At 36.0% G+C, this 13,678-nt stretch overlaps 1 protein-coding gene across 8 annotated transcripts; it reads right to left on the bottom strand.

Annotated features, from left to right (window-relative positions):
• Positions 1 to 2,450: 2,450 nt before the first annotated feature.
• On the bottom strand, positions 2,451 to 12,674 carry HESO1 (Nucleotidyltransferase family protein). 8 transcript variants are annotated; one of them, XM_010264311.3, is made up of 10 exons: positions 12,328 to 12,674; positions 12,097 to 12,239; positions 10,792 to 10,951; positions 8,298 to 8,462; positions 5,030 to 5,208; positions 4,852 to 4,947; positions 3,819 to 3,888; positions 3,456 to 3,580; positions 3,078 to 3,188; positions 2,451 to 2,981 (listed from the first exon to the last, which is right to left on the bottom strand). In XM_010264311.3, exons 2-10 carry the CDS (start codon positions 12,097 to 12,099, stop codon positions 2,601 to 2,603), a joined length of 1,290 nt encoding a protein of 429 aa, XP_010262613.1. In that variant the 5' UTR covers positions 12,100 to 12,239; positions 12,328 to 12,674; the 3' UTR covers positions 2,451 to 2,600. The 8 variants fall into 8 exon arrangements, with proteins under 8 accessions (XP_010262613.1, XP_088754152.1, XP_088754153.1 ...); XM_088898026.1 differs by adding an exon at positions 11,846 to 11,924 and having other exon boundaries at positions 12,097 to 12,671; XM_088898027.1 differs by having other exon boundaries at positions 10,792 to 11,018; positions 12,097 to 12,671.
• Between the last annotated feature and the right edge of the window lie 1,004 nt (positions 12,675 to 13,678).

Below are 13,678 nucleotides of genomic sequence, written 5' to 3'. Positions count from 1 at the left end.
GTTTAGTTTGGAATTAGTACAAAGGCAAATATATAGATTGTAAAACTTTATATTTTGGTCTAGTTCGTTTTTCAGTAAGTTACTTCTCGAGGTAAATACAGTTATCTGAATAAGTTTTTTCTGAGAAATACTTATTCGGATAAGTACATTTATCTATGTTCTTTTATTTCTCATGTAAATAAAGCAATGACTATTTTAGTTATAAAAATCAATTATCAAAAGGGGCATTTTTGTCCCATTCAAGTGTTCTCAACTTCCCCCGTAGGTGGGAAAGTTATTTACTCACCTAGGAGATGGGTATCACTTATTTTACCCGGGTAAGTGATACCCAGGAAAATAAACTTTTTCTAGTCTTCACATAAATCTGAAAAAAAAAACATGTGATTCTTGGTCAATGGGAATTCCCCCCTCTCAAAATTTGAAAAAAAAACATATTTGCATTGTACACTTTTGTATTTGTACTGTTTCGGAAAGAGTACAAATACAAATATATACAATATAAATACATATAAAATAATACAAAATACAGGATTTTGCACTCTATGTATTTGCATTTATAAGCTCCATTTGGAAGTAGAAATACATATATAGAGTACAAAACCTTGTGTTTTGTATTATTTTATACTGTACATATTTTTATTTGTACTGTACATCCTTCCAAACTGAGCCTTAAATACAAATTTCCTTAAAATAATCATTTTAAGGGTCAATTAATTTTTTATATTTTTAACACCTTCGGCCCATACAGACGAATGGATACAATACCTACTCATGCTGTGCCGCTCAAATGAAATTGCACGTCATTTCAATATCCCAAGACTTATATAGAGCAGGCCCTTGAAAATCCAATGCAGGCATCGGCCATTTCATATTTGATATTTTGAATCTTGGATAGAATATGGTTTTGCTCATAGCACATGATACAAAAGTTCTTGCCCTAAATCTCTTTTGAATACAATGGGGTTAGGGCCTTCAACGGACTCCAAAAAGTGAACCTTGAATCCTTCATCTTTATTATTTTGGATTTTGGATCTTAAAATCTGAATGCATTCAATACTCTGTTCAATGCATCAATACTCTTAAATCTTAATATGTAAAAATTGTGTATTAAAAAGTTTCACTCAGTTCAAACTATTTTAATTTTTTATTTTTTATCTGTTATTTTGTCAATAGATACGACACATCATGTATTAACACTCGAAACAAATAAAATTACAGAACTCTAGTATTTAGAATATCAGTGATCTTAAAGCACAATACACTCATAAGTGATATTTTGAACTTTGAATTGAAGCAGATATAGATTTGACGGTCCAATAGTTGAATCAAGTTCGGATGCTGCTGATCCAACCAGATAACAACAACAATGAGATCGTAAAGCATATACAACAAAATCCAGTTCAGCAATTGAGACAGCCTTCTTTTTGGAACTGTCATACCAATGACTGGATCCAAATATTTCATCAAATCTTTGCAGATATAAGTGAGATCCAGGATCAGCTGGATCAGCAGAGTCAATTGATCAAAGTTCTGGTATCGTGCTCTTGTAGATATTACCTTAAGGCTGCATTTGACATTCTTTATTATAAGGGCTTATTTCCTTTTTGCTGTTAAAAACCCGATGTTTATTAAGGGCAATTTTAACTAAAAAAAGGAGATAAGTCTTTAAAATAAGGAATGCCAAATGCAGCCTAATCGTGGTTCTACTTCAACTTAAGCCCATTAATTATCACCATTAATGCTACTAATTGTAGATTTTCAAATCTTGTCATTTAGTGTCTCCTTATTAAATTTTAAAAAATTTCAACACCCATGCTACTGGTAAGACTTGAAGCAGAGTCTTCCCAATTAGGGGTATGATTATTAACCTAACATCTCCCGACTTCAGATTAATTATATATTATTTAATTATTAAATAATAACTTATAATAAATAAATAACATATTAATAACCTTACACATAATAATTTGTCTTAGAGTCTCCGGTTCTGCTGACCACAACACATTGTAGGACACACACATCTAACTGTAAGCATGTTTTTGATAGATTGTATGATATCTATATATTCCTCTGTAATCATTGTTATGTATTCTTCATATAAACTATTAAAATGTATGCATTTCTTATGTATTTATCTATAATCATTTCAACCTTAAATCCAAGGCCCATTGTGTTAGGTTTACCTCAATCTAGGCCTAGGCTGGCAACTTTGGGCTTGACCTGATGTTAGGCCACACTTTGAGCATAACCAGATGTCTCACTTAGAGGCTGAGATGGAGTCACCTGATGATAGGAATGAATTAGAGGTGATGAACCTCCCGAGTATTAGATTTAAAATTAGCTTGATCCAATAGTGATTGCATATAGCAAAAGACACGGGTTAAACCAGTTTGAGCCTAAATCCAACCTGACCCGCCTGAGTTGCACCCATACATCATGCGATGCTGATATTTTGAACCTTGGCAATAACCAGTTAGAGACCTTGGCGCCTTTTTAAACTTGGATTGAAATGAAACAAAAAAAAAGTACATATTTTTTTGGTATACAAATACAAGTCTAGTAAGGACGAGAGAGACGCAATCAATGTTAATTAACATTGGTTATCTTTCTGAATATCTTGGCCTCCATTCTTGCTGGGCTTGACTGTTGACAACTGGTCCACGCCTTTGGGAATAGCTGGTCGAAGTACGATTTCCCAACGCCAGAAACTGGGTTTGGTTTCGCGACGGTATTGAAGCGGATAATGATTGATTGAGCCTATGCCTTCCTCGACCAGCAGTACTAGGAACTCCTCTTGGTGTTCTTGCAACCAGTTGCGAAAGGATTTGTGGCCTGAATAGAGTTGATACCAAAGAACTTCGGTCCGCAGTATATGAGGTAAGCATATGGTGGGTCGTCATAAACGCCTCGGAAATCCTAATTAGCTGACTTGCGCCAACAGCCCTTGCGGTATTTTCTTGATGCTCAAATGGATCTTCGATCTGACCAGAAATCAGAAATGTAGGAATAGATTGAATAGAAATCAGAAATGAAGTTTGTGTGCGTGCGTGTGGAGAGAGAGAGAGAGAGAGAGTTACTAGTAGTGGGTACTTCTTGGCCATCCATTTACTATTGCTGGTTATTTCTTCCCACTGTCCTGTATATGTGCAAATTGCATACTCTGATGCTATCAAGTTGATTCTAGAGAACTGCATAGCTTACAAAAGAGGTACAAAGAAGCCTGAATCATCCTCAATGAATATGACCATGTGAATCATAGGAACGTATAAACATAAGGAGCATAAAACATAAATAGTTAAGAAGAATAACTTAAAAAATTTTTTCCTCGTATATTATGCCAAGAAATCGAGTAACTTTGATATAAAGGTGTAATGTACATGGTGTTCTATGTTGATTGCAGCACATACATTATCGCAATGCATAAATTACCTTCTTGGTTTCTATAAAAAAAATACCTCATTGACAAATGAGACAAAAAGCTCAGACAAAGAGCTATTGTTTAATTTTAACTTTTCTCGAAATCTTGATATATTTGCAGCACATGCATCTCTTATATTTCCCTCAACAATGTCCCCAACACCTGCATACGAGTAAATGTGGCTAAAAACTCTATAAAAAGGGGGGGGACAATTTATAATAAAAGCACTCAGTACACACAAAGGCATGTTCCCTAGTAATAGAAGCCAAAAGGATATATAAAATTATTCCCTTGAGAACCTTTCCTGCTAAAAGTTTATGAAGCTCCTACAAAGTACCATTAAAAATGCAGCATCCAGAACGCCATCCCATGAATTAATGAAGTTTAATATGATATTCACCTGTAAGATCATCAGCAATATTCCCTGGATATATTTCCTTCAGAGGAGGTACAATCGCAGGCCTGCAATTCTATAACAAAATAAAATAAAAAAGAAACAGAAACAGAAAATTAACGTCCAAGCTGTAGAAAAGATGTTTTTTTGGGGTACTAATTTCAGGTAACAGCAAGTAGGATATGAAGCCATGAAGAATCAATCTTCCTGTGCCTGAAATGCACATTTCATAACCAAGGGGACCAATATCATCCATATGCGGTCCCAACAAGAGATCACATTTAGCTTAAAATCAACTTGAATACTGTGTGATCCAACTGACAACGTTTCATCTCATTGTAATAATATACAGCATTGATCAGGACTAGGCCTTTTTTCTGGGAAGGCCTTTTATTAAGGAAGCTCTTTGACTTGCAATCAAGAAGTTCCATTCTTCTATTAAAGAGGAAGTAAGCAAGTTTTTGCATACTTCAAGAAGTCGAGAGGAATGAAATTGTTTAGCTTGTAATAAAAGAAGGTTCATTAAGGTGAGGAGAGACTGAACAATCTATTGTGGTTATATTGGCTGATTTGAGTGATTTCAATGCAGCTGCAAGGCAAGTAATAGAGTGGACAGGTTTGTAGTGTCTGTCCTCTAAAGGGAAAAAAAGGGGTTGGCAGGGTCAGAGGGAAAAAGAGGATGGAAAAGGTAATCGATCAAACTTCTGAATGTGTTGGTTCAGCACGTCTATGATGCCCAGATATGGATCCAACATGGACATAGATAAGGGAAACAGGGATGTGACTCTCCATTTCTAAAAAACCTAGACATGAAAATGGCTAGGGGTATCCCATATAATATTTTTATACCATACTTATATGTCTAGTTTCTGAAGTTACGTGTCAATGTGTCATTCCTCTGGAAGCATACATGAAAAAAATCGGCAAAAGTGGATCACTTCTGTGCCACGAATTGTGCAATAAGTGGATGACCTCTTGTCTAGATTATTTCTGATAATTAATACTAACAGCTAGAGTACTTCAAACAGCAAAAGATCACCTGAAAATGGAAGATAACAAGCAAACAAAGAGAGTATGAATTTAAAGTTCCAGACTTTGAATCATTAATATTCTGTGCCATGGCCCATTCCTTTACCTGCATGTAGGAATGAAACATAAAACACAAGCATTTGTACAGAACACTAGCAGAAAATATTGATATAATATTGAAAACAGACCAGTAAAACCATATCACGGAAGCGTTCATCTATCTCACTGATCCAAAGCAATAATTTGGATTTGGTTCGACCAAGAATATTGCTGATTGAGATATCACAAGTGATATTCTGCCGGTTGCTCTCAAATTTAAGGATTGGAACTCTTGCATTGGGAATGAACTGCAAATTATGTATGCCACCTGATACCAATAATATTTCATGTGAAAACGTAATATATTCCAATATGAATATTTATATATCAGAAATGGAACACATGTTGATATGAAGAGTCTAACTTCATCAGCAACATAACAAACATTGTACTGTACTGAAATCATTAGATCCATAAATCCTAAAATAGTTTTTTTTTTTTTTATTTCTCTATTGGCAGCCCCGATCAGAAATCTTTTTTAATATGAAGAAAAAGAAAGAACATGTACAAGAATATACAGTCCCTAAGGCTGCTTTTGGTTTGAAGGAAAAGGTAGGGAAACCTATACAAGGTTTGTATAGGTTTCCCTTCCTTTCCCTACCTTTTTCCTTGAAACCAAACACAGCCTAAAAGGAGGGGGGGAACATACCAAATTACCAATAAACCAACCTCCTTCTTCTCAGTCCTTAGCTCCCTTCCTCACCCCACCACACAAAAAAAAAAAAAAAAAAAGAAAAGAAAAAAGAGGGGAACTGGACCCTTTACACGATCTATATGCTATCCGCAATCCACCCCTGGCTAGAGAGTCTACTAGCTCTTAGAATAGTGATTTTGCACAGTTGTCTTTTCAGTAGATGTTATAGATGATTAACATAAAATATATCACTACATTATATGTAATTTTCAAGCAATTGAATGTGTTGTGCAAAAACATAACAGCTACAGTATTATAAATTATAACCAGTGTTTTAAAAGGCGTGGGAGGCGTACGCCAGGAAGCATGCCTCCAGGCAAGGCGCTCCCAAAATGCCCCGAGGCATATGCCAGAGGCACTGACACCTCTGAGGCATACGCCTCTTGCGCTTTTTTCATGAGGCGTGCTAGAGGTGTACGCCTCATGCACCTCATGCACATTTGATATAAAAAGACAGAAAAAAAAAAGGAAAAGAAAAGAAAGGGAAGGGAAAGAAAAAGAAAGAGAAGAAAAAAAAAAGAAAAAAGGAAAGGAAAGGGAAGAGAAGAGAAGAGAAGAAAAGATAAGGGGAAAGAAAGTGGCTTGCCCCTTGCCCCTTCGGCTGGGGAGCTTCGCCCCCCAGATCCCCCCGCCCCCTTTTCGATGCAGCCCAATTTGTTTTTTTTGAGTTAGGGGGGTCTTGCTCTTCGCTTCGACAAGACCCCCCCCCCTTTGAACTAATGTTATGCATCTTTGTTCTTCTTAATATAAAAGATTTTTATTAAAAATAAAGAAAAAAATGAGATCCCCCCATTCTCTTCATCCTCCTCCTAACCCCCCTCCTCTTAAGGAGGCTTACGCCTCCTTGTGTTCGGGAGGCTTATGCCTCTTGCGTTCTGAACTATGCCTCACGCCTCTAGGTAGTGGAATGCCTCGCGTCACACCTCCTTGTTTTAAAACATTGATTATAATAACCTGTTTTCCACCAAATCTATAATTGGTGCACCTGCTCATAGATATTAATCATCCAATGAAAGAGTTGAATATTGCATCACAATTCGCCTAAAAATCAAGTCAATCAGTTAATATTAGCATCTGGTCACAAAAAATTTTGCCTTCTAATGGATGGTTAGCACTACAAAATGTACATAGAAAACTAATACTCAAGTAGGTAATTCATGTGGATAGATAGGAAGATTGGACAATCTAAATGAATAGGTATGTTAGTATGTATAAAGTACATGATATGTCTTCATAATAATATAATCATTTTAGGTTTCTGTCATGATCATTTTATCAGACTCCTTGAACTTCTTCTATCTTCCAATTGAAGTACAAAGTCACTGTCATCATCATTCATGCTTTATTCCAACTATATGGGGTTGGTTACATGAATCCTATTTCGCCAATCCATTCTATTTAAAGCCATATCTTTTTTATGAATATTCTATTTAAAGCCATATCCACTGTTTTTTTTTTTTTGAAAACTGTAAGGTAAAGTAATTCATTAATAACAAAAGGGCAGCATACAAAAGGCCCCTGTACAATGAGAGACTGTACAGCAGAAATAGACAGAAAAATCTCAGAAAAGCCAAGCTCCAAAAAACAACTCAAAAGAACACTATGCTCTTCTTACAAAAAGGAAATCAGGCTCAAAAAAAGAACAAGTTTGCCGGTTTTTAAAGAGTGGATGGTTTGTCAGCCACGAAAACACCATTCCCATAATCCTTTTGAGCACCTCTTCTTTTGATTTCTGCCTTCCTTCAAAAATTCTAATAGTTCTTTCACCCCACACTGCCCAGAAAACAGCAGCGGGGAGGATACTCCAAGCTACTTTTCCAGCCTTGCTGAGGCCACCTAGGAACCAAGCCTCTAGGAAATCCTTCACATCCTTTGGGAAACATAAATTAACTCCAAAAAACACTAGCAGTCTTGTCCAAACCCAGTAAGTGAAGTCACAATGCAGTAATAAATGACTAGTACTTTCCACATTTCCATTACAGAATCTGCATTCCAGAACTGTCACTTCTAAACCTTTTCTAGCTAAATTCTCCTTGGTTAAAATCTTATCCAGCACTGCAGACCAAACAAAAAGGCTAGTTTTGATGGAACAGGCCTGATCCAGATCCTGTTGCTCGGAAAGTGAGAGATCTCCTCCCTTGAAAGGTCTGAAAAGAGCTTGACGTCATTATTAGTCCTTAAATCATTTTTTACTGCTTCTACCCATGTCATTTTTGGTCTACCCCTAGCTCTTCTGGCCCCTTTAACTTGTAACAAATCACTTCTTCTAACTGGATCTGTTAGTGGTCTTGCATGGACGTGACCAAACCATCATAGTCTACTCTCTCTCATTTTATCACCTATTGGAGCTACTCCTAGGTTCCTACGGATGACTTCTTTCTTGATCCTATCCTTTCTAGTTTTTTCATTCATCCATCCTAGCATTTGTGTTTCTGCCACACTCATTTTCTGGACATGTTGTTTCTTGACTGCCCAACAATCTGCTCCATACAACATAGCTGGGCCTTACAACTATGTTGAGCACTAATCTTAAATTAAAATATGCAAATTTGCATCCAAAAAAGGTCCACATGCAAGCAATGTGATATAGAGACACAAAATTTATATATGATGGTGATGATGACAAAAGAAAGAAAGAATACATGCAGGGGAAAATACATTACCTCTCTTTCTCAAAGCTTTTCGTATATCCTTTAGTATGTCCTGCTTATGCCTTCTTCCAGCAGCAGAAACAAGTGAATCATTGGGTACTTCAACAGAAATATCCAAGTCTCCCCGTCTTGTGTATAGATTTGAAACAAATGATCCAAATGGCTCAACAGTTGTACCTATTTGCATCATAAAAATGATAGCACCCATACCCAACCATATAAGTAGAAGCAATATCTAGTGACAGTGAATTTTCACAAGTGAAACATAATTTTGTAAGGGAAAAGATATCTTAAGTGAACTTGGTTATCTAACATCTATTAGTCCATCTTAAGTTAGAATGTGATCCAAAAAAGTAAAAAACAAAAGAATATGTATATATAGTCTAAGATAGTGATAGAAGTTATACCAGGGGCAGAGCCAGGGGAGCCATGGCCCCGCTATGGCCCAGAAATCCCCACTTAAATTAGACTCTTCCATTTAAATTTTTCCCCTCCCCCCCACTCCCCACCCCAATGGTTCCCCCCCCCCCCAAGTTTAGATTTTGGTCCCCCTCATAAAAAATCCCTGGCTCCACCGCTAAGTTATACCTAGTACATATAAAATATAGCCTTGATTGCATGTACTGTGCTGTGTGTGTGTGTGTGCATGTATTTGAATGGGTGTCTACACCAAGTTACCCAGATAAAAAGATGCAAGAGTTGAACCAGCCATTTCTTTATCATATTTTTAATATATTTTCGCTTGTTGATCATTTTTTATTTATTAGTGCATAATTTCTTATCCTATATTATTCAATTATCAGATTTCTTTTTGAATTTGTCCATAAATCATATACAGAAAAAAAAAGGTTATATAAATCTTACTTATACTTATTTTACAGATGACTATACAATCTCAAGCATACAGAGAGATGAAGTGGCCAACATAGACTATCCATTAGTTTTTTATCAATAACTGAAAATCAATTCACTAAATAGAAAAAGGATAAAAGAGAATACAAAGGGGAGATAAACTTTCTTAGCTCCACTGAACATATGCAATAAAAAATTACAACATGGCCCAAAATATATTGCTTCTTCCCACCCCTTGTTTGGACAATGTGTCAGCCAAAAAGTCGGCAGCCCTCTTAAACCAAATCAACTAAATTTTCATTCCTTGTGTCAAGAATCTAAACTTCCTTTTTCTCATTGATGCAGTCCCACCACCCTCTCTCCTCCTTTTGGAGCCAGTCAATAACCAGCTTTGAATCTCCTTCAATTATCAGTTTAGAGAGATTTAATTCTTTTGCTTCCTTAATTCCTTCCAACCGCAACTAATATTTCAACTCTTAAAGAATCCCCAATACCAATAGGACCAGAGAATAGAGCCATTATTCTGCCATCCCCATCCCTAAAGGCTCCTTCTATGCCCAATGGTCCAGGATTACCTTCACTACTACCATCAAAATTCAATTTAACAAATCCACTTCTGGGGGGAGTCCAAGATGGCATTGTTACCTCCATGGGAACAAAGTCAGCCACTTTTCCCCATTTTCTCATCAAATTGGCAGCAGGAATTCCATCAAAGAGCTTCATAGATTTCACCCTATGTATCTCCATAATGTAATGATGTCAATTACGTCAATTAGGGCATCCCTACTTCTTACTTTATCTTCAAACAACCTCTGATTTCTTTCTTCCCATAATGCCCAGCAAACTGCGGCCCTTGTACATCTCCATAAAGTTCTTCCCCTCTTCTTATTTATGCTAATTAACAAAGGTAGGGTCAAACATTCTTTGCACATTTGGCAGGGGGTTCCACCTCTATCCATTAGTTAAAGTCCCTCTAAGTTATCCAAATATTATTTCTCCACGTTTACATATCACAGGCTCCCAGTATTAAAGGCACATTAAAAGAAGAACACTAAGACACAAGGCCTTTGCCATTTTCTCTACTTTGTAAGAGGCTTGGAACATTTTATTGGTCCTTTCTTATTCATTTAGATAATGTCAATTGCATTCTGGGTGTTGAGAACCATGCAGGATCATACTACCTACAGTTGCTAACTAAACAAATATATCAGGCCAATTCCAAAAAGAAGAGACAATATCTCTAGAATTGATATTAAATTCACCTTATCCATGTCTAAGTAAATGGAGGATATAATCTATGTCATCCAACAAAAAGATAACATTAAGTTTTGCTAGTATGGAACAAGAATTAGGAATGTAGTCAAGCCAAAAATGGCATCCCTTTCACACAAGAGGGTGAAAATGAGGTCGGGTTATCAGTTTTTTTTTTTTGGATAATGTCAGGTTATCAGTAATTGATCTACGTTTTTTAGGTAAAGTATAAGTCATTGAACCACAATGCATTAGAAGTGGAATATAATTTGTCATCTGATGGTCCACCAAGACTATTTCATTGTTGTGGAGTAAACATTGAGAATTGAGTCAAAATGAATTCCTTTGTATAACAAAATGTTATGTAAGATTAAATATCATAAACAACTACAGAACTAATTACCTCGCAGACTTTCCACAGATTCAACCACAGCTCGGAACTCGTTAATTATATGGACTCGAATGGCACAATCCTCTTGTCTTGGTTTGGTTGCAGAAAGGATATCCTTCAAAACGATCTCCAAAGCATGATATTGAACATGAGGGGTACTCATTTCTAGCTTCTAATTTGTATTGAAACAAGAAGATAGCATTGCTCAGTATAGCAAAAAGTTATATGAAAGGAATAGCCTTCAGTAGGAAAGAATAAATAAGCAGTGAGTATACATAAAAGGTGAAATCAAATAACACCTAAAACTTTCAATTTCCAATTACAACATGATGATTAAGAGTAGCACATCTATCTGCAAGCATTTTACACAACACAACTGAAGATTCTCAGGGTAACAGCCCCTTAAGAATTCAAAAGATAAGAAAAAAAAGTGCACAAAATTCACTACACAAATTGAATCTAAAAAGGCCTGGTTGGAGATAAATATGTTAGAACTTGGGATTCAGGACAGATCAATTATTAACCCATAGAATATGGTTTGACCTCTGGTATATTTTGTTTTATGCAGGAATAATAATAAGCATTAAGGATAAGTAATTCAGTAGAAAAAGGATGTATCAGTGTGCAAGGAGTTTAGAGATCAAATACAAATCGGTATTAAGCACAGTGAATTGCACAGAAAGCCCATGAGAAGTGTATTTTAGGAGGTGACTTGGGCACTTCAGAGACAAAAGTATGCATTTTGACAATCAGGAATCATTGGTTGCTAGTTTACTTTTCAAGGTAGCAGGGGCGGTAACATGCTAATAAAATGTTTGTATGACCGCTCCTTTGAACATGGTCGAGCATGTAAGAGGTTCCCATACAAGGTCAAGGTGTATCAGATTTAGAGATTACAAACATCATGCGACAAATCAAATCTCTAATTTGAACCTTTCGGCACAAACAAACTAATGGCAGTACGCAGTTGTAAGAGGTTAAATAACCCTTTTCAGACCGTAGCCTAGAAAAACCTATAACAGTCAAAATCCCGATAAAACTATCTGTCAGTAATTATGAGTTTAACCTAATGTTGCATAATAGTTTCTATGAACAACTTCCAAGATTCACTGGCTCAGTAACAAGAAAACTACAAGCTCGTGTATCTGCAAATTTAATTTTAAAGGAACATAAATAAGTAAACAAAAGAAAAATAATTTATCAAAGCTTTCCCAAATCAAGCTCCGTTCTTAAATCGTCGTCAAAATGATAAACAACTCAAAACATCAAAAATAAAATAAGGCACTCCTTAGTTCTTGGGAAGTAACGATAGATTACCATGAAAAATTCGAGCGAGTTCAGGAGATAGATCCTTCGATCCTTTTTATAAGGGTTTGTTAGTTAATGGCTTCAAATGCGAATTGGACATACAAGCCACCCAAAAAGAACCCACGAACCACTTCACTTGCTTTCTTCTTTTCCTTTACAAACAAATGCCGACGAAAGATGAAAAGGGAAAAAAAGGCAGGAATATAGAGAAGTGGACTCAGAAAGGTAATCGAACTTTACTTAACATGAAGGGTTTTCTTCTGCTTTTTCAAAGATGTAGGGTACGAGACGCCGGAAGATGGAGAGGATGAGTTACAATACGATATTTAACAGAAACGCTTTACGATTGACGAGTCATGGGACCAGCCTGCAGAGGAACTTGGTGCCGCTAGTGACGCCGGGAACGGAAGCATAAAACGAACTTTTCTTTCCGATCACGTCCTTTGAGGAACATCCGTACATTCCCCATGAATCGCAGGTTCGTGGAAAAAAGCGATGCTCTGTCGCCTCATTTCAATAGGTTTAGGTCGGGCCATCCTCAATCCAACTCGACCCAAAAAATTAGGGTCTAGACTCAAGAGTCAAATTGGGTGGAGCAAAAGTACGTAAATAACACCAATCTATAAGATTTCTACCCGCGAATTGGCATCAATTTGGAACTGACATTTGTCCTGAATTATAATATTGAATTAGGATTTCTGGGATGAAGTGAAACGGAAAAACTCCAAAAATTTTTTATCTATAAAAAATCCCATTAATGGCTAAAATGAAGGTTTTAAAAAAGGGTAAAAGCAGAGGGAGGCGAGGTGATTGGATTTCATAGGGGCGCAAAAGTCTCAAGTAAAAAAGCAAGAATAAAACAATAAAAACAAGGAAAACATAAAATTAAAATCTTATATAATTTATTTGATATATTAGACACAAAATTAGTATTAATATGCCGAAAGGGGTGTATCAAATATTTAAACACTTTAAACTATACATATCTCCTTTTTAAAATTTTTTCAAAATTTTGCATCAAAAGCATGGTTAGTTATATGTTATTTAATTAACAAAAATAGTTTTTTAAATGCCTTAGAAATGGGCATCAGTACCCCCAATGCATATTGGATCGATACTTTGATCCGACTTTCAGTTCAGGGACATGAACCAACTTTTAAGAATAAAGCATTCTAGTTTAGTTTCTTGCACTTATATACATAGTGAATAATGACCAACTATGTGATGTAAAATAAATCATCAAGTATGGGGAAGTGGGCAAGTGGGTAAGAAAAATAAAAGCATGAACAATACAGAATATGAGCAATAAAGCAAGCTATTTTCTTAAACATTTACATGCATTTATTTGTTATTTGCATGTTTATTTATTTATTCAATACACTAATCTATACAAAACAAAGCATTGTTTTTTTTCCTTAAATTTTTGTTTTAGCCTTATATAAACCTTCATATTTAACCTTAACATGTCAAACAATTGAGGCCCAAGCCTTGAACATTTTGAGGTCAAGGGCCCAAAGGTGTAAGCCTCAAATAACTCAAGGCCTAAGCCTTCTTAGTAGGGTATGAGGCTATTGAGGCCAGGCCTTTTTTT

The sequence above is a fragment of the Nelumbo nucifera genome, chromosome 2, assembly GCF_055504915.1.
Source record: "Nelumbo nucifera cultivar China Antique chromosome 2, China Antique-T2T, whole genome shotgun sequence".
NCBI classification, from domain to species: domain Eukaryota; kingdom Viridiplantae; phylum Streptophyta; class Magnoliopsida; order Proteales; family Nelumbonaceae; genus Nelumbo; species Nelumbo nucifera.
Note: the sequence above shows the minus strand (reverse complement) of the source record. Positions and strands in the feature narration are given on the sequence as shown.